Source organism: Lipophrys pholis (assembly GCF_963383615.2).
Source record: "Lipophrys pholis genome assembly, chromosome: 5".
NCBI classification, from domain to species: Eukaryota; Metazoa; Chordata; class Actinopteri; order Blenniiformes; family Blenniidae; genus Lipophrys; species Lipophrys pholis.
This window is the reverse complement of record NC_137628.1, coordinates 29,573,325-29,597,076: the sequence shown is the minus strand read 5'-3', so window position 1 is coordinate 29,597,076 and position 23,752 is coordinate 29,573,325. Positions and strand designations below refer to the sequence as shown.

Genomic DNA, 23,752 nt, shown 5'->3' with positions numbered 1-23,752 from the left:
TGTGTGTGTGTGTGTGTGTGTGTGTGTGTGTGTGTGTGTGCAAGCAATGTGATATGGTGCCAGTGTGAGAAACGTGTTCACATAGGAGTGAAAGAAAAGAGCAAGAAATGGTGGCGGGAGGGAGGCAAGGCCACATTGATAAGTGTGTGTGTGAGAGAGAGAGAGAGAGAGAGAGAGAGAGAGAGAGAGAGAGAGAGAAAGGGGAGGAGTGTTGAGGGGAGTGCAGGCATGCTCAGACTGAGAGTCTAAATCTGAGAGGAAGAAAGCTGGTGAGGGAGGACTGTTATTTTTCCTGCCACACATACAAATATCCTCCACTATAAGTGACAGATCTTTTTTAAATGTTTATTGTTCTCTTTACTCAGTTTCATTCTGGATTTTCCACAGACTTTTTTCATGCAGCTGAAATTTTCTCTCCTGAACTGAGAGGACTTACTTTTTCTCCCCTTTCTGGACATATTTGCCATTAATTGACAACTGTGAAGTCGTCTGCGTGGTTCTACTGTTGCCTTTTGAAATGGGGATTTGGAAGGAGCTGTTTATTCTCGGTAAGTCTATCAACAGGAGGATGATGTGTGTGAGTGTGTGACAGGGAGGGTGTGTAAAGACCTACCAGAAGAAAAAGAACTAGAGGAAAGTTTAGAGATGTTGCGGCACACATCCTCATTTTGTGAGTTGTTTTCAGGGAAATTTCAAAAGCAATAAAAAAAAGTTTCAGTAGATCCCTTTGCTTCAATATGTATTACTTTTAAAGACTAAAACAAACATGTAGAAAATCACATGTTGTGACTCTGGTTGTTCCGCGCCGACCCCGTCAGACTGAGGCTGGCCTCCTGCTGACGGAGGTCAGAGTGGCTTCTGTGTATTAAAAACCTCCGTCGCCACACTGACCAGGTCAGTCTGAGCTTTTCCTCGGAGGGAAACTTTAAAACAGGAAGCTTGAAGGCGCTGCAGCATCGTTAGGGTTAGGGTTAGTCTCATGGCACAACGAGTCACAGCAGGAAGTCTTTCACCCGCCAATGAATCAAACCACCAAGAGCAGAGGTGGCACACGACTGTGGTGATGTGGTGGTATGTCACACCACAGGCTCAGGAACAATGACCTTTCAGCTTCAGTAAAACATTAGGATGTACTACAGTAACTGTTATACATTGCATAAACTCACATTGCTGTAAATAGTATTTTTTGTTCCTTATACTCTGGAAATTACATTATTATGCAATTTTCCTCACACGTAACGGTGGAACATTTTAGCAGAATATCCCTAATTGATATCCACGTTTATTCACCAAACAATTTGTCATTGAATTATTTTTATATACTTCAGTGTTTGTCTGGGAAAAGTGATGTAACACGGATGTAAAATCAATCGAATGCCTGCTATTGAAGGTGTAATTAAAAGGTAACTAATATTGTGACTAAATAGTACTTGGATAATCCCAGAGGGAATTCCTTTGAAGAGTACTTTGTCGCAGTACTTCATAGCATGATTGAAGCAATCTAACAGTAGCTATAGTTGAGTACACAAGTACAGTACTCGTTACTCCACTTGTGGTTACTTGGCCTAAAAAAAGAATGAAATGAAAATAAGGAAAAAAAAGAATCTTGTAATTTGGTTTCAGTGTAATACGTTTCAGAACTTTTCTATACTTTTTCAAACAATAGCACTCGTGAATGAAAACTATGTCAAGAAAAAACAGCTTTATCACCCGTTTCAGACATAATTTCTCCAAGACAACATTAACAAAATAAGAATAGCAAATAACAAAATAGCAAATCTTTTTTTTTTTTTCCGTGTGACATTTTTTGACTGCTTTTGCAAAATGATCAAAGTTGCACAGAGAGCTGTGCTGCACAGAAGTCCATTCAGGAGAGAAATACTTTCCTCCGGAACCTGAACACTGTAATCGAGGGTCTTAATCCTCCTCCGCTAAATCTCTCTGGTCAGTTCATCTGAGAAGCTGGATAATTTGAAAATTGAATTTGGCCTAACTCCTCAAACACGACGGATAATTCTTGGAAAATAAATCCTCCGACAAGGAAAATTTAACTTGAACAAGATGTTTAGTCTGTAAACTCCTTAACTTGCCTCATCCTGCCAACCTAAGCTCTTATCTGAAGAGTGAAGAACTTAAATATACATGTAAAAAAACAACAACCACAGTTTAAGGCAGAGGCATCAGATGTTTGGTCCATGAAATGAAACATGTACAACTTCCACTGACAGTGACCGCTAACGCCAAGTTATCTACTTTTCAAACTTTTCTCAACAATATCATATAGCTTTCTTCATATTTTTACTGAGAACAAACTGTGGCTGTCAAACTGAGATGTATTCGATCTGCTCTAAAAGAAAGCTGAACCGTCCTCCCTAAATATATATATAAACAAAAAGACTGAGTTTTGGCCAGTAAAATTGAAGGAGTGTTGCTTGACGCTCGATAAGAACGACAAAGAAACCTTTATTTTTGATTAGAGCAGGAATGAACTGTTGCCTGTACGGAACACAGTCCAGATGGAAAAAGAGACGCTCCAGAGTTAATAATTAATCTATCACGCAAATGTCAAAAAATAGTTCTCCACTGAACTAACATTGAGTATCTTTTTGGACAAACACACTGTCAGGAACAAGATGATTATTCGACAGTGCTACACAAAGTCTTTGTCCCGTCAGGGTGTGAAAGAAGAAACTTCAGCGAAATGATCTGCAGAAGTTAGAGACGGTTTATTATTATTTATTATTGAAGAAAACCACTGTGCATCACAGGTTATTGTGTGGGAGAGACAAGAAGCTCTCACACAATGTCAGAAAAAAGTCAGTGTTTTGGTTTCATGTTGTTTTGGCTCTATTTCCTTTCATACACAGTATCTAAGCGCACAGTTAACTTTTTTATTATTATCCACATATGTTATGAATGAAATTTTCTTGGGTCCTGTTAAAGGCTTAATCAATCATTTAAAAAAAAAAAAACAACTTTGTATATAAACACCAATAAATGTGTATAAAAGTGCAAAAGTGACCAAAGTGACCGTCTCTACAAGCCTTCAGCCTCCCAGCGAGCCCAGGAGTCTGCTGGTGGAGTTTGCATGTTCTCCCTGTGCATGCATGGGTTTCATCCCACAGTCCTGCAACTTCAATCTGAAACTAATTAGTGATTCTAAATTGCCCATTAGAGTTTGTCTGGCCCTCTGAGTTAACCTAAAAGTGCACTGCCTTCACCCACGTCGTAGATTGATGTATTCAATAAAAGTTTCACGATATTTCTTCAAAAAGCCTTCACAGAGTCGTCTCGCTCTTGTACACTAAATAACACAAAATGCTCCTAAAAAAAAACAGATGTGCACAAAACGGATGTGTTATTGGCTAAAAATGGTGAGTTTTGAAGAAATAAGAGAGGAAGAAACTCCAATGTTTGCGAGAAGGAAGCCAATGGAGAAGCAATGACAGCGTTGACCGTCAAAGGCTCATGCAGGAGTTTAGCAACAGGAAGAGAGAAGACAAAGACGTCTGCAACAAATAGAGTGAGAGCAGCGAGGGAGGCACGCTGCTCCGTCAGCTGAGAGCGCGGCATAATGTTTCTCTTTAATATGATCAGGCCAGTTATTTCATCGGATAATCTGAGCCCACAGCTTCTCACACTCTGTCTGCTCTTGTTGAGGAGCTGCTGTGAGAACCGCCGTCTCGTCACACTGCGACAGAGGCCTCGTTGTGACGAATGTGGGAAGACTGAAGGCCACGTGTTTGGGTGCTGTTTTCAGGCTCGTCGATGACTCATCGAATCTCAAAAATGTGACTGACGTGTGTCTGTTGTGGTGCGTAACAGGACGTGGTGTCACGCCGGGGAGTAAGGGGAAAGAGCAAACAAAATCACAGGATTTGTGGATTTATAGTTAACATTTGATAAGAAGCACTAGAAAGTACCGTACAGCCGGGGTGGATGGGAACGTCATTTGTGTGGATATTCAGCTGAACTGTAAGTCTTCCTGGACTTCCATCAGTCTAATCCACATCAGTTGATCTATGTTCAATATGATAAATGAGTTTTCTGAGCAAGGGGAGAAATGAAGGATGGTAATATGATGTAGAAGGATTTGGGAAAGTTTTTCTGAGAGTTTGGTTACTTTAACAGGATTACTGGAATCATCATTAAACTCTGTCATGCCTTGAAGCAGAAAACAGCGCTCCGTGACGACTTCTAGATTTATCGTTCAACTATTTGTTCCCATGAGCTGAGGTCCTTAAAAAGCGCAGAAAGAAACAGAGTGACTTTTAAGACCAGACCAAAGAGCACGACTGTCTGGGATGGCCCAGAAGCAAAACACGTTCACATTTTATTAGTCATGGCAAGTGGCAATTTCCAACCAGAAGGTCAGGGTGGGATTTGTGAAGGAAGCAGAAGAGGGGATGTTATGAATAGATTTATTCCACATAGCCCCCCGGACAGAATCATGAAAAAGAAAAGAAAAACACGAGAAAGAGGAAAAGATAAATACATTTTTTAAACCTGTAAAACGTGTTCAAGTGAAAATGTATTTAAATAGTTTGATTTCAGCCGGGGCAGAGGTCTTCAACATTCATGACCAAAAGAAACATTTTTCTCACTTTTCATTGAAAACAATTTGTCTCAACCCTCAAAACATATTTAATCTTTAAAATGAGGATAATGAAGCTGCCATACCTGCAAAAAACATATTTTATGTGACTTCCAATAGATATTTATAATAATATTAATGGTAGTGGCCACTATAAATAGTAACTTTTCAGATGATTTTAGTCTATTTCAAGACATTTTAGCCAATCTTACTCTTCGATATTTTGGCAATAACATTTTGACAGAAAACCCGTAGAGCAAATACACTTTATTCTCTAGAGCTGCAGGTTGCAGAACCCTTAAGGGTAAAGATTGCATGCTCTACCTGTGCTCCAGGTAAACAAACATCCCAGTGATGTGTGTTAGGTGTGTTGTGGATCGGTGATCCGTCCAGTGTGGAGCCTGGCTGTGCCCGAGATCAGCTCCAGCACCTGCATGACCCTGGAGGATGAAGCCTTACAGAGGCTGGAGGGATCAATCAATCTTTATCTATCTAGTAATATTCATTCAGGTTGGTTCAATTACAAGCGCTTCCCAGGAAGGCTGACACAGCGATGAGCGATGAGAATGGAAACAAGTAATTCAAGAAGTCAACTTCTAGTAATGAGTACGGCAGCCTGGAAGTGCAAAACACCAGAAACTGTGGACTTCAAACGGAAATGACAAAATGAAACACAGGAAAAACTAAAGGGATCGACGAAGCAGGATGAAGAACGCAGGACAGACACATGGAAGCAATGTTGACCGCCCAACAGAGACACATGGACAGAATAAAAGTGCTTTTATATACACACCAGGAGGAAGGGCTTGATAAGACGCAGGTGGAAACACTTAAATTTAAATGGTGATCAGAAAGCAGCGCTGAGGAGTGTTCACAAGGGCCGAGTCACAAGAGAGGAGAGGAAACGCACCACGAACATGTAACGCAAACAGACGCTCTCAACACAAGACGTCAACATATACAATAGAGACAGGGAACTGGAATATTTAGAACACAACCATAAACAATAAAAATAACATCAGTCAACTCAATGAACCATGAGGCGATGACACACGAGGCAAACACAGACGGAACAACGAATAAAGGCAAAAACAACAGGACACACAATTAGAACCAGGACAAAATGACAATAACTCAGATATAATTCCTGCTGAAAACCACATAGAACTACATCAAAAATACAAGTTCTGACATAAAATACTAATATGACAAGAGACAAGGTAAAACTAGCCTAAAAAAACAAACAAAAAACAGCTTTCAAGGTTAAATATGAGTCAAGGGTATGAAACAGAACTGGTCCAACCGCCCACAGATATTTAGATTAACTTCTCAATAAAAAATGATCTCGTCTTACCTACTGTGGATCGTGTTATTATGCTTTCATTTAAAAATTATTTACCGAACTGAGACTAGATTTGTATGTGTGTGTCGATTTAACTAAAAGAGTTTGACAACCAAACTACAACCTGCCAGCAAGTGGAATTAATTCCCTGTTGCTGTAAGAAATAAGATCTTTGTCAAAGACATTTGAAAGTTTAGCTTGGAATCGAGTTAATTTTGTTGCCCCACTAATATCTTAAAATACACTTATTCATCTGGTAAAGTAACATGAATCACTCTGAAGGGTTAAAAGATTTTATCCTCAAGTGTATTAAAAATTATTGAGCAAAAGAGGTAATGCTTCGGCCATATATGGTGAAAATCCCCCTTTTCCCTGCAAATTGCAGCGAGCGTCTGGAGCCCTGAGGAGAAAATTATTGACATTGTGAGGAATTGCTCTCCTCGTGCATATTAGTGAGGGAACTAAATCTCTCAAATGCTGCTGCCTTCATGTGCTGAATCAATATCTCTAAATAAGCCGAGGTTAAATTTCTGCAGGTTAGTGAAATATATGTGAGTCCTGGAGCAGTAGAGACGTCCGTCATGCACTGGGAATCAAGCTGTTTAAATGGATGATTTAGTGGTATGTTACCATTTCAAATCAAGGCGTTCATGGTTTGTTCAAATTTGCCTTCAGAGATAGCTCGAGGCAGAAATCCATAAGTGTCCCATTAGTCAGTAATGAGCTCAGGGAAGTTTGTGTTTTCTTTGCTTCACTGTGGAAATGTTGTTATTGTGAGTGTTGTAAGACTGATCGGGACGTCACAGTAACTCTCTCTCTTTCTCCACAGGATTAACGTGTTTGCTGGGAAAATGTCAGGAAAATTGTGGCATTGGCTTCACTAAAGTTGGAAAAAATTGTCTTGGTAAATCCTCCATTTTCATTCATTATTCAAACTCCCTGCGCGCCGTCTCCTTTCTGTCCATGACAGTCAAAGGCGGCCGCGCTCGGATATAAATCACCCAGACGTTATGACACGCCGTGTACCAAAGTTAACCAGGAGCGGTAGCATTTTAAATAATTATAATATTCATCTGTATTTTATTTTACCTTTTTAGGTATTTCAGTTGATATCCAGAGCAGATTGCAAATAAAACAACAGTCGAAAAGAGGTTCAGGTTCTGAGTTCACCACATTAATAACAAGCAGAGCTTCAAACTGAGACAAATAGTTTATTGTTTATAATTCGAGTCAATCCTTTACAAAATGAAACACGGTCGATATAGTCTTTTATTTTCCCTCAGCTTCTAAAAGTCAAAGCCTTGTTTGTGAAGAGACTTTCCTAAAACGTGTCACTCATGATTATTTTCACTTAGATTAAATGTCAGTAACACTGGCCTCAGGTAAAGTAACATGTTATTGTGAAACTACTTTTTTTTTTTGCAGTACGTAAAGATAAAAGTCAGTTATAATCATCATTTTAAATAGAACTTCTGAAAAAATAACATTTCAATCACGGAGTGTGATAAAATGATATGTCAAGACTTTAATGTGTGAATAAAAATCTTTATATCCCCTTTGCAAGGAAAAAAAATCAGTTGGAAAGCATTAAACTGACCACTAAAAGTATCATTAGAAATAAACCGTCTAAATTTGATATATTTCTGACTGTATTTCCATGATGATTGATCACATTCTGTTAAAGCTGGTGGTCACTGCTGGCAGTGTCGCTTCATTAGACGGCCACTTCAGTAGAACAACAACAACAGAAAAACATTTATTCCTCCATAAACTGCAAATATTATACAGCAATACAAATCTGTAGTCATAATTCTACAAAAAAAAAAGAACAATTTCTTCTTCTTCTGCTTGTATTTTACTAAGATTTTTCAATATTTGAATAGGAAAATAAATAATTTTGATTATGTGGGAAAAAATATAGAGTAATCAAAATGAAATGCACTGCCTGAGCTTAAAGTTTGACTGAAATAATCAATATTTTTTCAATTAATAATTTGGAGGAATCAGAAGAAACGAGGAATTTACTAAAAATGATCAGTCGTACATGTCGTAGAGCTGCAGAGTCTCTGTCTGTCCAACTCTATGTCTGGAATGTTAACTTTAGTATTATTATCCACACAAGGTGTCGTCTGTAGTGAGGAGCAGCTCATCTAAACTTATTGATCCTTTTCTCTTCAACATTAAACTGCATCCAAAGTATCAGTGTTGCATTAGCAGCCTAAATGAGCCATTAGCTTTCCTTTATGAGACTCGTCTGCTGCTGTCTGCAGATTTAACAGTTTTAAACTACTTCTTTTTGTTATATAAAAATATTTTCTCCATCCAAATGTTTTAGATTACAAAGCATCTCTTTCTAACTGACCTGGAGCTCTCTGGAATTGAGGCCGACAATGACATCTAACTATTTTACTTTCCTTTGTAATTACGGACATTATTGCCGAGTGCAACTCAAACAAACCTTATGATTCACTTTACCGGACCGGCAGCAATGTGTAAATGTTTAAATCCACAGACCTCAACGAGTGTGAAGAAAACCCATGTGGGAATAACTCCACGTGCTTCAACACGAATGGCAGCCACTTCTGTCAGTGCAACGCCGGGTTCAGACACGTCAGCGGGAAGGTTAACTTCACCGCAACTAATGGGCAGTGCCAGGGTAAGTGTGTGTGTGTGTGTGTGTGTGTGTGTGTGTGTGTGTGTGTGTGTGTGTGTGTGTGTGTGTGTGTGTGTGTGTGTGTGTGTGTGTGTGTGTGTGTGTGTTGTGTGTGTACGACCAATGGCATCATACTGTTTCCACCTGCTCTACCTTCAGACATCAACGAGTGTCGAGAAAATCAGAGTGTTTGTGGTCAATGGGCTAATTGTACGAACCTGATCGGGAACTACAGCTGCACCTGCAAAGTTGGGTACGCCAGCATCAGTCCCATCAGTTCAAGTGAACGCTGCAAAGGTGAGACATGTATTTCTAGGCCACGTTTACACATACATTTGCACATAAAACGATCTACGAGTATCCGCTAACGATGATTCCTGAAAACTCGGCCCACAGTGGAGATTTAGAAAAACTCTGTGTCTCCGGTTGCATCTAAAGAGGGGAGACAGAGATTTACATCACAATCTGTGACGTTGTGTTTTTGCCAGGACTCTGATTTACTATCATGGCTTCATGCTTCTCGTTACACTGCCCCCTACAGGTCTGGCTGCTCATAGCCGCTCTGAACCAGATCGATATGCGGCCCATGTCAATGAAGATTTCTTGTAAATGTAGAGGAATAGTCCTTTAAAAAAAACAAACAAAAAAAACCCCAGGTAGGTGTAAACGTGGCCTCAGTCTTCTTCCGACTGAGCCCTCTTCCTGGTAGACCAGGGGGTAAAACTCCAATCCAGCCTCTTGGATCAAATCTTGTGCACTTTAGTTTCTATTATTGGTGAGTCAGTTGAGATGATCAGGATTACGACACAGATGTAGAAATATGTCAACATTAATGATAATTTCTGGATTTTATTGTGATCATAATATGAATCAAAATACTGTATTTTTGATTTCCAGTTACATTTGGCCAAAATGTTATGCTTTTGGAGACGTAAACAGTGTAATAAAAAATTTAAATTGTAAAGCACAAAGTGAACTGTGGCAGGATATTGTTGAAATTGTAGTTGTTTTTTTTTTCAAATTTCAAGTTTGTCATGTTTTGTAAGAAGATAGTATGAGCTTGTTAAGTTATTAATACTTTGCTTCACTAAAACGGAGATTTAGAGATCAACTTGGTTTTCACTCATATTGAGCTTTTCACATGCCTGAGCAGCCCCGTAGTGCTTTACATCCATAGTCACATTCAGCCATCCACACAACAATCCATCCCTCCTTTTGGAGCAACTTGGGGTTCAGAGTCTTGCTCAAGGACACTTCAGCAGGCAGAGATAGGAATCGAACCTGCGACCTTACGATTGCTCCCCTAACTGAATCACAGCCACCCAACTTGTGCTCAATGCGTATGTGGCCACTCAAGTAAAATAGGTTTCACACCCTTGAGTTCACTGACAAGAATATTTGATCAAATGTGTGAAGGCCATGCAAAAAAAAAAAGGAATCAAACTTGTCGAATTTTCATTTTTTTTAAATGTATTTTCTGTTTGTGTCACTGTGTGCAACCAAGCTCAACTTCCTGAGTACATTAGAGGCGAGAGCACCGAACAATAGAAGCATATAACACAAGTTAAATTCTTGAAGTGGGAGCTCACACCGTCAGTCCGCCGCAGCCATGAGGAGGAAATTAAAGTTAACCGAAGTGCCTCCACTGTTTGCTGCTTATCACCTCATAGGGATTCATCATCCTGTTTTCCACAGGCTGTCTGGTCTTGATTTAAACTCAGGAAAGTCTGCCTCCGCCAATACAGAGCAATGCCAAGCATATATAAACACTTTGAATTAAAGAAACCCTCTCGTAATGTTTATTTGAAATACACCGAGACCTTCATGATAAATACTAAAACACGGCGCAGCGACGACACGAGGAGAAGGTCCTTACAGAAATACTGCCAGCAGCCTCTGTTGTGCATGTAAATCTAACAGGGGTTGGCGAACAGTGCCTTGTCCAGACCAAGTAAGGCTGCAACAGCAGAACCATCGACAGCACTGATGTATTACATTACGGATAGTATCCGACAGGAATGGTAGAATGTTATTTTTCCTCCTTCTGACCACAACAATCGGAGCCATCATTACCAAAGAACTCCACAATTGTTACATAATTCTGACATCATAATCGAATCATTCCCATCCAAGACAAACTGGATGATTATGAAAGAACGAAGAGCTGCACTGTGTCCTAACCAGCAGAATTAACTTAGATTTGTTCTTAAAAGGTCATAAATGTTCTTGTGTTCCAATTATATCACAGTGTAATTAAACCACAAAGTTATCCAGTGCATCCTGCTACTTCTATTTAAAGCTTTTAACTTTTCTGAAAGAGCAAAACAACCTCCCACAACACGGCGTGCCAGTAAAGCTAAGAACTGTCATTAAGATCATTTTGCTTTAATAATCACTCGTCTATGTAACTTCTTAGTAACGGCTTCCACTTCAGAAACACACTTGCCACTGCTCTCGAGGATTCTCGGTCGTTACTTACGCCTCTGCTCTCTCCTCTTACTTAGATATAAACGAATGCCATGAGGCAGAAGTCAATCGCCAAGAAATCTGTGGAAAGGAAGGAATGTGTAAGAATGTCTTCGGAAGCTTCTGGTGCAAATGTCCAAAGGGTTTCACCAACTACGGCAACGAAAGGACACCATGCTCAGGTGAGTGGGAGCTTTTATTGTGTTTTCTGGATTATAAGACAAATTCTTCCCCAGTTGTGGCTGGTCATCTTTGTTAAAAGTTACTTATATATATTAACATATACCCTCTGGGACCACTCGATGGCACTAGATGACAACAGAATGCTGCTACAGTTACAACCTAATAACCTCCATTACTGCTGTATTTCAATGAAACGTCAGCAAACTGAAAAAGCCTGCACGGCAGAACTTTTACAAAATAAAAACAATTGATCATGAAATATGCAACAATGAAAGGAAAGCGAGCAGCAGGGAGAGTTCAGTGCGCCAGAAACTTGTGAAGGGACGGAGAAACGAAGTTACAGTGATGGAGAATACAAAACCTGCTAAAGCTGAGGAACAAATTCACAGATGCTTAATTAACGGAAACTAAATGTGTCTTGTACACCAGTGTGGCTTATATATACGTTTTGTTTCCTCTTCACGATGTCTTTTGTGGCACACGTTACTTAAACCCAGTTATGACTGGAAAAATCTACCAATTTTGTTGCTTTTCAAAGACAGGAGATCTTTACTATTTTCTCAAAAATATCTAAATCTTTCTAAATGAAATCAATAAGCAGTTTTATAGTTTAAATATTTAAATCCTAATGAATGTCTAATTATATGTTTCTTTGACAGCCAGAGTCTTGGACCTCCTGACTTACATGTGTATCTTTAGCTTCATTATGTTGGATTATATCGACTTCTGGACTGTGTTTTTATTTCATGATTAATGAATACTGAGCGTGTCCGTTCAGTACTAATAAGTTGCACTGATCTTATAACAGTTTTCATCACTAAGTGAAGTATCAGAGCTGACTCGCGTGACGATAACTTCAGGTTTTGCTTTTTTTCATCCAGAGCTCGACTGTGACAGTTTCAGCGCTGACAGCAGCCATGCTGAGGTGAGTTGGAAATACCACAAAAGAAAGAAGTATAATGAGTTTTCCTAATGTATTTTGACTCAGAAAGTCTCCATTCAGGCACTTTGGTGTTCAGACTTCAGGCCAAGTATCCTGCTAAAGAACTTCTCGGCTCATTCTCTCTATTAACTCGACCATCCTATGGTCCCTGTAGGCTTTCGTATCAATGAACTTCATTATAGAGGAAGATGAATAGTCTCATTATTCTGCCTTTCTCTCTTTGTGTCTCTCTTCCCCAGACCTTCGCGGGCCTGGCAGACATTTTGTCCATGATGAGAAACAGCTGTTTGGCTCTGTCCAACCCGAGCCTCGCTGGTGAAGGGAAGGTTGACGGAGAGGCGCTACTGGAGGTCAGACACTCACACTCACACTCACACTCACACTCACACACACACACACACACACACACACACACACACACACACACACACACACACACACACACACACACACACACACACACACACACACACACACACACACACACACACACACACACACACGTGTTCTCACCCCCTACCGGTCTCCTGCATCTCGTGCAGAAACTTTTCACAGCGACTCAAACGATCCTGGAACCTGCAAACTTTGCAAAGGCGAACGTCAGTGAGGAGGTGAGCGAGCTGCTCAGCACGGTGGAGAACTCCATCCTGCTCATCGGCCCTCAGCTCAAACACAACCGGACCAAGTTGATAACCACGGAGACAGGTAACGGATAAAAGGCGTCTTCGCCTCGGGTGAGGGTGATGAAGGTTTTGGCCGCTGGAATCTCGTAGTGAACTCTTTGGTTTGCTTGAAAAGATGCAGAGATTGCTGTTCACAAGGGGAAAACACCGCCAACTGGACCGATTCTTCTGGCCAATGAGAACGCTCAACTCGACACCGACTGGACGACAGCCACCGGGACGGGAGCCTATCCTGGTAAAGCCTCGGCTCGTCTCTCGCCTCGTTTCTTCAGTCAGATATTGAGATGCTATGTGTCTGCCACAGGTTTTGCTATGGCTGCCTTGTTGAGCTACAAGAACCTCAACGCCGCGTTGAACGACTACTTCGACGGGATCGGCGGATTTGAAAAAGACGGCGTGGATCCCTCCTTCCAAGTGTCCTCCAGAGTTGCGTCCATTGTGGTGTCCAACCCCTCCACCCAGTCTCTGAGCCGACCCGTCAACATCACGCTCAGACATCTGGAGGTAGGTTTTCTTTTCTTTTTGTTTTAGACACAACATGCAGGCGGTTGTTGACATGTTGACTTTGGCGTGTGTTTCAGGAGAGAAACGAGTCGGATGAGGTGAGCTACATCTGTGCGTACTGGAACGAGCGAGGAGCCTGGGCCACAGACGGCTGCGATAAGGACTCTTCCAACGCCACCCACACCTCCTGTATATGTAAACATCTGAGCAGCTTCGCTGTGCTCATGGCCCTTTATCCAATGGAGGTAAGGAATACTTAAAAACCTGGGTAGTGATAGAAACACTTGGTCCTTCAATATTCCTCTTACAGTTCTCCTGTAGGTGTTCCACAGGGATCAGTCCTTGGGCTCTTATTATTTTCACTATACATAAATAACCTCCCAGACAAATGTCCCGACCTTAATGTTCAAATGTCATTTTTACTAATGGTTCAACAACCGACAAAATGTCATCCAAGCTTACAAAAGCCTTAACAAAAGTCCAGCTCTGGCTCACAGATCACTGTCTACTTCTCAATACTCAAAAAAACAATGTGTATGACATTCTCCAACAGACCAGCAAAGCAGAAGAACCTTTAGAGACGGAGAGGTACTGAACTGGTCTCTCAGTTTAAGTACCTTGGAGTCATACTGGACTCAAACTTTACCTTCAAGAAACATATAAAAAAGCTTGTCAGCACTATAAAACCACCCTTGTCTCCACCACTGCGGCTAAATCTTATCTTCATTGTATGATCTTCTCTCATAGAGTTTTACTGTCTGGTCATTTGCTGGTATCACGGCACTAAAACCTGTAAAAGCTGTATAAAAAAGCCCTCAAGGTTTTTGCCACAAAAAAACCCTACTCCTCTCACCATTGTCCAATTTTAGAGAAATATCATCTTTTCAGTTTAGAAAATTTTTAAACATGCTTGTTTCGTCTACAAACCCCCCCACCCCATTTGGAGGAATTTAGTAGAGGAAAAGACTGTAATCTTAGAACGAGATCGGCCACGAGAGGAGTCAGTGAGGTTCCATTAAAACGAACCACCACTGGACAAAACACCATTTCAGTGAAAGGGTTAACAAGCTGGACTAGTTATTCCAATTACTATGAGAGAGTCTTCCACTTCTACAGCGTTTAAAAAAAGAACTCAAACTACGGCTAAAGGCTAATCAATCTTGTGATCACTTGTAAGACCTGATAAAAGGTTATAGAATTTGTTTATATTGTAGGGGTGGTTGTAAATAGTGTATATACTGTATGTCCACGTTTGTTTTGAAATAATTGTTGTTGTCTTAAATGTACGAGGGCGACGGATGGGAAGTAGCTCATGGTAGTTACTGCAGCTTGATTTTTTTTTCTAGTTTCCTTGTTCTGGTTTCAGTCATGAATACCAGATGTTTAAAGCTTCATGGTTTCACTTTTGTTTTTTAAAGTATGTACACACATGTTAGAAATGTATTCAGCTTCTTCTATTTGGATTTCTTTCCTATGCAAAAGGTGTACAATCCATATAGTGTGCAATCCAAATATTGAAGATCTGAACATGGTCACCTTTACATTTGTGCTTCAAAGTGTCACTAAACAATTGAGTGACTTAGTTAAGGTTCACAGCGTCTCATGTCACCTGCAACATCAACAGACCATATAGATCTTCTAAATTTTGACTGGAATCGTATGGAAAATAAATACAGGGAACCAGAATTTCCTCCCTCTGGTTCTCCAGAATTTCCTCATCTTAGAGTCAATCCACGAAGCCTATTTCCTGAGAACGATGTGACTAATCTGGGGCATGTTCACAAAGTAACTGCACTGAGTCTATTAATGTGCAAATAAACAAAGAAGGAGAGAAAGACAGAATGTCCGGGACGGTTTCACACAAGCAATGATCGCTGCGATTCAGTCGAACCAGAGTTCAAGTCCTCAGAGATTTACCGCTGAATCTCACAGGGAAGACGTTAGGAAAGCATCAGATGTAGAGAAATGATCAGTTACAGACAGTGACTGATACACGGCCAGATGATTTCTTGTTTCCACTCACAAGAGCAGTGACATTTGAAATCGCTCCATTGTTTGTCGTGAGGCTTTTTAAAATGCTGAATTTCCGTTTTCGGTCCTGGACAACCTGCGACCCGGATTCTCTTCTTCCTTGCTAAACTGTTTAATGTTTAAAATTGTAATATTCATGTTTGTTGCAACCAGCCTACAAACCAAACAACTTGAATAAAACTATTAGTGATTACCTTGTGGACATTTGGATTTTGCCTCGTATGAAACAAAATCTTTCCGAGACACAAGCTGATCCGACAAAGAAGCTTCACTGAATGAAACATGTTTGATGAACATCTGCAACGACCTTCTGCATTAAACACAACCGTGACGGGTTTCAGTACTCACATCCGGATTTCATTCGTCTTCCTCTTCCAGCCAGACTTTGGGCTCCTGCTGGTGACGAGGATCGGCCTGACACTCTCCCTGCTGTGCCTGATTGTCTGCATCCTGACCTTCAGGTTCTGCCGCTCCATACAGGGAACCCGCACCACCATCCACCTGCACCTCTGTGTCTGCCTCTTCATGGCTGACCTCATCTTCCTGGTCGGCATTTCACAAACTGAACCTGAGGTGAGTTTAAATAAACATTTTAGCAACCTCTATGAGACAGGAAGGAAGTGGTGTAGGGATTGCACTTACCTGTACATCCGACACAAAGTGCAAAGTGCAAATTTCAACCATTGTCTTTAAGGATATTCCAATATTTTACTTTCTTCAAACTCACTTCCTACAAAGTATTGTAATACCCAACAAAATACCACATTAAATTATAAAGAATGCTGTCGTACAACACAGTGCGGTATTAATAGAAAATGAGCACAAAATATAACTTACCGGACTTATTGGGTTTGTGTTTAAGAATACATAGTGATTTGCAGTAGTTTTCTGTGTACAGTACTTCGACAATCTGTATTTTGTATTTTATACAAATGGTGTAAATACAAGATAGTTTGGGTTAGTTGGCTGCACCTTCTGGCTCTGATCTGAACACGAGACATACGGCAAGAATACACAAGATTAGAAAACTGTAAAGCAATTTTATTACTTTTTGGATTTATTTTATACCTACACAATTAGAATGGACATTTATTGTTCCAATTAAAATGATGAACAACTCTTTAAAGCGAAGAGTAAAAAGGAGCGTGAGAAAGTATAGTTGCAGTAGTTGTATTGGTATTTTTAATTTAGTCAGATATGAAAAAGAATGTGAGTAAAAGAGATGACCTGTCTGGTCAGAAGAGATTCTCTTTTTTCATTTTTTATTTGTTAGTGTATTGAAAGACATCAGTTAGGCATTTAAGAGTGATAAAAAAAATCTTCAATAGAAGAAAACATATTGCTTGAAATATAAGAAACAAACAAACAAAACAAACCACACCTATCTTAATATTTCATATTGAGATCACCAGAGGAGTTTGGAGTGATGAATGATGGTCGAACCATGTAATTATTTCACATGACTCTAATTCTGCATGCTTCAAACAGAGCGCATTATTAAGTTAAAAAAACCTCTTTCTATGTAAAGATCAGTGCATTCCTGCTGCCTTGTGGTTTTCCTGAAGGCAACAACAGAGAAAACACGGAGGTTTCCACAGATAGCTCTCTTGACGTTGAGTATAGAGGAACAGAACCACAAGATTCATGTTGGGAAGTTGGTTTGTACCTACAAGTGATGAAAACCCCAAAATTAGCCAAAATTGCAAAGTACTGTGACTCAATAGCAAAACTGGGAAAACGTACTGATTTTATTAAATTTCTTTACATTATTATTATTGCAGAATGTGAAGCAATATGAGGTTTCCTTGACCCACTGCAGTACTTGAAGGTTTCTCAAAAAAGAAAACAGAAAAAAACATCGGAGTCATTAAATATTTAAATTCTGAAAAATGTTTATTTAACATAAATTGTAATTTCTACTTTGACTAAAGTGAAGGATCTGACAACTTATTTAATTAATTAAATGCTTTCTTTATTATTTGACAATCACAAATATCTATTTATAATATATTATAAAAAAGAAGAAGATGTTTTTCTGTCAAATATTTAGATTTTCTGTATTTATGAAGAGGAACCGTCCACATCAATGAACATCCATATGTCCATCTATGATACTGCTTTACCCAGTTCTGGATTATGGGACAACCCGCTGATCATCACACAGAGAGATAGACAGATTGACTTCACAAATTAGGGTCACCAATTAATCTCATGTCCCTGGGCTGTGAGAGGAATCCAGATTCCCCAGAGAAAACCCACAGGTGTAAACCAACTTTGCACAAATAGGCCGAGAGGTTAGAAAGACATGACAGGTTTGAGACCCAAGTCACCACAGTGCGTCCCTGAGCAAGACCCTTGACCCCCATTGTCTCCCCAGCCGCCACACGGGGTTTCAGGTCTTTCACCTCCACACGCTGTGTTACGTTCCAGGGCGGCTGCAGGCTCGTGGCAGGGCTGCTTCATTTCTTCTTCCTGGGCATGTTCACCTGGATGCTGCTAGAAGGAGTGCAGCTGTACCGGATGGTGGTCCTGGTGTTCAACGCCACAATCCGTCCCCTCTACCTTTACGTGAGCGGCTACGGGATTCCTCTGATCGTCGTCATTCTGTCGGCCAGCGTCAGACCGGAGGGCTACGGCACCAAGCAGCAGTAAGTATGTGAAGGATCAGGTGAAATTGTTAAAAGCTTGTTTGCAGGAGTTCCGGTGACATCAGTGCATTACACACTTCTTCAGTAATCTGTCTCAGTGACGGAGGGCAACACCCTCATCTGAACATGTGTTTCCCTTCATACGAACGTAGCTGCTGGCTGTCCCTAAAAGACGGCCTCATCTGGAGCTTTTTCGGCCCGGTGTGCATCATCATCATCCTCAATGTCTTCTTCTTCATCGTCACCGTCTGGAAACTGGCCCAGAAGTTCACCAGCCTGAACCCGGATCTCTCCAAGCTGCACAAAATTAGGTGAGTCAGTGTTTCGAAAGTGTGTCACATGTGTTGTGTTGAGTGACGACGTCTCCATTGCACAAACAAACAAACGTGTCAGGATCCAAGAGCTGCTTCCTGATGGAAAGAATGTGGGAGTTTGAGGGGGAAAAGAAATGTTGGGAATGTTTACACAGTGCTGACCCCTGCTCTGAGCTGAACAGCCCCCGGGTGCAGCCCTCTAAACCCCGGTCCTCCACAATATGCAAATTGTTTGCACTCATTTGCAAAAATCTGTAGCTGCAGAGCACATCTGATCTCAAACGGAAAAAAGGCATGATCCAGTTCGTCAATCAGTAATGTTTCAGTTAGTCGGAGAAAAGCAGAACCTGAGCTTCTTGTGGTAAACGTTCACCAACAAGTAAGTTTTTCCTTGAAAAAACCTCTTTGGTGGAGTTTCAGCCAGAGGAAAGATGTGTGTCATGTCCACATTTCATATTGGAATGGTACATATTGTAAAGGTAACTCACAGTTTCTGCAGAATATGATGAAAACTTGATTTAATTTTTCAGAGGAACATAAAGAAGACATCAATGGAAATCAAATTTTCAAAAGGGCCCAGGCAGTAAACACGCCTGAAATCAATGAACAACCTTGGACTTAATCTGTTATATTTATCTGCTGCCGTTGGCCTTTTTCCTCCTCCGTGTTTTCTTTAGAATTTTTTTTTTTTATTAAATTCTCTTTTCTTTTGCCAAACTCCCCCAGTGTTTTCTTTTCGGGGTTTATTTCCAGACAGTAGGAACTGAGTCATGCATGTTTTGGTTTTATCATCCACTATCTTTTACTGACTTTCATATCCTGTCCTGTGTTTCCCCTCTGCAGAGCTTTCACAGTGACAGCAGTGGCCCAGATGTGTATCCTGGGTCTGATGTGGGTTTTTGGGGCCTTCTTGTTTCAGAAGGACGCCATAGTTGTTGCATATATTTTCACTATCCTCAACAGCCTGCAGGGTGCGCTGGTCTTCATCATGCATTGCCTGCTGTCTAAACAGGTAAGACACAGAGTCTGAAGCTTTGGGTGAGAATGACCACGATCCAAACCGAGCTAAAGACACAAAATAAACACAAACATACACGAGAGAATTCACAAATTGTGCCCCCCCCCCAAAAAAAAGAAAATGGCAGCAGTGTGCGTGACTGTTCCTGATGTTTTGCTGCCCCCTGCAGGTGAGAGAGGAGTACGCGCATTTCCTCTCATGTGTCTGCACACCACAGAAGAAGAGATACTCAGACTTCAGCAGCACCAATCCCTCCAGCACTCAGTCACAAGTAAGAAAACACACCGATGTCATTTCCTACCGCCAATCCGCCCCTCAAGCTACAGAAATAAACTCGACACAGACAAATATGGTAAAGAATTCCTCAGAATAAGTGGCATGAATACAGGCCTGTTGATGAGGATCCTCACCATGTGAATCTGAGAGGAGAGAAAGAAAAAAAGTCCAGCAGCACAAATCTGTTTACAAATCAATATTTAATTTCCTGTGAATATTCAATTATTGTACAGTGATCTGTCCGCTGACTGATTTTCTCTTAGCCAAGTAAAGTTTTTCATTAAAAAAAAAAACCAAAGTCTTTTCGGTTTAACAATGTTTAGTTTTTTTCCTGGTTGGCTCCATTTCTGATTTTAGATCATGTTTGTAGCAATAATTGTCAAATAAACATAGAGTGAAAAATAACTAGAAAAACCTAAAATGAAAACCTGGCATGCTCTCATTTGTCATATGGCATTTTCAAAACTCTGCACTGCCAGATTAATGTTGATGTTTGCTTTGTTTCTGATCATAAGTTTCTGTTTGCTCAGGGCTCTCGGAGCGGGCAGCTCACCGGAGAATCCCACATATGAAGAGCTTCAACTTTCGTCGTCTCCCAAAGTCAAACTCTCACCTTTAGTTGACCGTAGCTCGGTTCTTCCAGCTTTCAAAGGTTTCAATCACTTTTTTTTTTCTTGGGGCATTTTTTTTTTTCTGATTGGATCCCAAAGGTCACAGGTTTAAAAAAAAAAAAAAATCAGTTCAAATCAGATTTGCACATGACAAAGAAAATGAAAGCAGGCCTCGGAGACTGCCCATTGCTTTTGTACGTTTGTGGGAGTGTGAGCGTGTGTCTGCCAGCGTCTGGCTTCACTGTAAAGTTTTAATCAGAGAGGCGATTTCAGGCTCTTAAGAAGAAGATGAGGTTGTGGACCACTGCACTAGGTCATTGTAAATGAATTCCTTGAAGGTTTTAGATGACTTTCTAATTGGGAAAGAAGTAAAAATACATCTCTCACACACAGAGCTATTCTACTCTTTAGATTTTGTCAATGAATTAAGCCTGTAAACTTAATTATCACTTTTTGGTACTGAAGGCTTGCAAGTTTGAATTTTTGTTCCGTTTGTTTGTGATCTATTTAATATTTAGCACAAGCAATGGTATCAGGCCTTTTATAGCCCAATAAAGTGACTCGGACCAAAATTTCCTACAGCTTGCAAATCCATCAAATAAATTATCAAAAAAACAACCCCATTACATTATGGGTCATAAAGTCAATGGCTTTTTACCTCATTACTTCTTTGTTGTACCACATCATGTCTGTACATTAAGTTGTATAAGCATTGATTTTTACAGCAGGAAGAAGCCCACTCTTCAAAATGTTCATTCAGGTACTCAATAAGTGAAAATGATCAATCTGAGTGATCAGTTAGAGTATCTCATCAGGTCATCCAGAACATATCACAATTACAATATAAGCTGTATTCCCTCAAGAGTGACATCAATGTATTTATTCATGTTGGCTGCAAAACTATGAGCACGGGGAAACTGTTTGCACTGTATTTTATGTAGAAGTTTAATGTAGAAATGAATCTAAAATGAAAGTTTTCGTACTGTATTTAACAGTATATACCCTGGAGGGGAAAAAAAACAAACAAACAAAAAAAACTGAGTGAAGATTCAAATTATCCATGAAGTGCCTCCGAGTTTCCTCGTGTTTCCGCGTCGGCTCCTTCAAGGTTTTTACGTCTGTTCGTTTTATTCCAAACAAAATAAGTGATTTCTTTTTCAAAGTCACTTGTGGCTGTTTTTGAAGAATTGACCTTGTTGTACTGTTCAGCTCCGCCTTTGTTTTTACTGGTGTCTGTGAAGGTTTCTGGTTTTTTTTTAATCTTAAACACAATAAACCAAAAAAAAAAAAAATGTTCAAAATGACCTCCTGGGCAATTCAGACAAACAGACCCACCCGTCTGATGAGTCTGCAGCTTCCTGCGACCAGCCTGTCTTTATGGAGCACATTTCCATTTTGTTCAAACTGGGCTTCACACATTCGCTGTAAAGGTGAAGCCACGTCGCTGAAGAAAGAGGAAGAAGAGAAGGATCCATTTCTCTTTTTGTGTTCAGGCTGGGAACAGTGAGATTTATCAGAGGTCAAACTTACACTTTCTTCAGAAGTAGAGGGATTCGAACCGGCATCCTTCTGGCGATCAGCTCCCTCCACCCGCTCCGTATGAGATGAGAATTTCCGCAGTAATGGGATCCGTGCAGACATGAAATTATTTTCTATTTAATTGCACTTTTCCGTTGTAAAGATGAAGGTCCAGCACATCGTCCGTCACACGGTGCATGTAGTAACGATGAAAACCTGCGAGTGAGTCCCACTTACAGAACCAGAACAGTTGTCATACTTTTATTTTTAGATATTTTTTGGGGGAAAAAACTTGTAAGCTGTATAACCAAGAGAACATTTGTGCAACATGTTTTCGATGAAATGAGAGGAGTTTTGGGGATTATAAGTAAAAATAACTGTGAATAGATCTGAGTTTGTTTAGATTGAAATGGATTCTCATTTCTTTTAAAAAATAAATCCACCTTTATGTTGATTTTAATATGAAAACTGTTCTTTGACTTGTAAGTGCGACTACGACCAGGAAAACCTTTTATTTTGTTCAATCGGTGAAAAATGTGTTTTTATGTGTAAAAAAAAGGTGACATGTATTGTGGATCTTTTTGTGAATGTAAGAAGAGTCAATGTTAGAATATACTATAGTTTTATAAACATATTTCTTTTCTTTTTGTATGTCACTCGGTACTGTTTTCTTCAAAGAATATGCAGCACAACATGCTATTAAAGTTTCTACTTCAAGAAAAAAAATCTTTAGCGTGGTATTTACACAGAAAAACAGAAAAAGAGTTTTCATACTTTACATTTCCATACATTTTTTATTTTCTATTTTCCCACACCGGAACAATGACTCAAACTGTTTTGTAAAGAACAGACACCAAAAAGTGAAGAAAGACCTGCCAGGTTGTTCACAACCGACGGCCTCCGGTCATATTTCAGCTGAGAGACGAGTAAATCATCTCCACATTACTTCACCTAATTATTAGTGATTAGAAGTAAGAGACATTTCAGAATGGAAACTCAGAGTGACTCAGAGTTGACTAACGTGAGTAGCTTACAGGCTGGATTGTTCTGTTCTGAAAATCATAAATGACTTCTTTTAATTGTTATTGATGCCAAATGTTAGGGTCCCCGGCCAGCTCAGTAGGTAGAGCATGAGACTCTCAAGGTAGAGGGTTCATGTCCCACGCCGGGCGCCACCTTCCCGTGGGCTCACCACTATCAGGAAAGGTTCTTAATGGGTGCAATGTGATCTGGGTGACGGTGCTCAGACTGACACCCCCACCACCCGGAAACAGATAAGCAGGAGAAAATGGATGGAGGATGCCAAATGAATAATGTATTTCTGGGACCCAGCTGCCTCGTGTGTTTGGACATGGTTTCACTCCTTCATTTATTTCACTGCTGCTAAAAAGTTTTTTTTTTTCGCACAAAGAGGCATTTTGTTCAGAACATATCCTGAAAGCAGTGAATGTTGAGAATTCATGGGTTTACTCAGGTAAAATTGTAAAAGGTTTTTTGTAAATGGATTTGATCTATGTAATATTAAATGTTGAGTTTCAATCAAACAAGTGAAGTAGATCTTAAAGGGAAAGAAATTAAGGAGTATATTTCTGGGTGGTAGTGGTGGTGGTGGGGCAGCGGGTGGGGGTGGGGGTGGGGGGGGGGTGGGGGGGGGGGGGGGCACTTTGCTTTGAGAACCAGAGACTTATTCCATTTATATGTGAAGGATGATACTTTGCTTTCAAGCGATTTGTCATATGGACAAAAGTAAAATACATTTTTAAAATATTCGACTATATTGTTTTCAGCAGTCTCTTGATACAATCAGTCAAATTCACTGCTTCAGTTTTGAATATTCAATGTTGAGGCGCTCAAAAACAATAAGAGCAACTTAGGATTCAGCGTCTCGTCCATCAACACCAGCAAATTTAGGACGGGAGGAAAACTTCCTCCATCAACTTCTCTTCCCTTGCTAAATGTGCTTGAGTA

The 23,752-nt window shown here is 40.2% G+C and overlaps 1 protein-coding gene across 2 annotated transcripts; it reads left to right on the top strand.

Moving 5' to 3' along the window:
• The first annotated feature begins 239 nt into the window (after positions 1–239).
• Positions 240–22,499, top strand: adgre5b.1 (adhesion G protein-coupled receptor E5b, duplicate 1). 2 transcript variants are annotated; one of them, XM_080464509.1, is made up of 18 exons: positions 248–269; positions 388–548; positions 6,766–6,840; positions 8,449–8,592; positions 8,749–8,886; positions 11,094–11,237; positions 12,120–12,163; positions 12,421–12,531; positions 12,724–12,886; positions 12,980–13,099; positions 13,169–13,368; positions 13,446–13,613; positions 15,778–15,972; positions 17,830–18,047; positions 18,200–18,358; positions 19,205–19,373; positions 19,549–19,650; positions 20,186–22,499. In XM_080464509.1, exons 2-18 carry the CDS (start codon positions 518–520, stop codon positions 20,225–20,227), a joined length of 2,223 nt encoding a protein of 740 aa, XP_080320635.1. In that variant the 5' UTR covers positions 248–269; positions 388–517; the 3' UTR covers positions 20,228–22,499. The 2 variants fall into 2 exon arrangements, with proteins under 2 accessions (XP_080320634.1, XP_080320635.1); XM_080464508.1 differs by having other exon boundaries at positions 240–548.
• Positions 22,500–23,752: the final 1,253 nt, after the last annotated feature.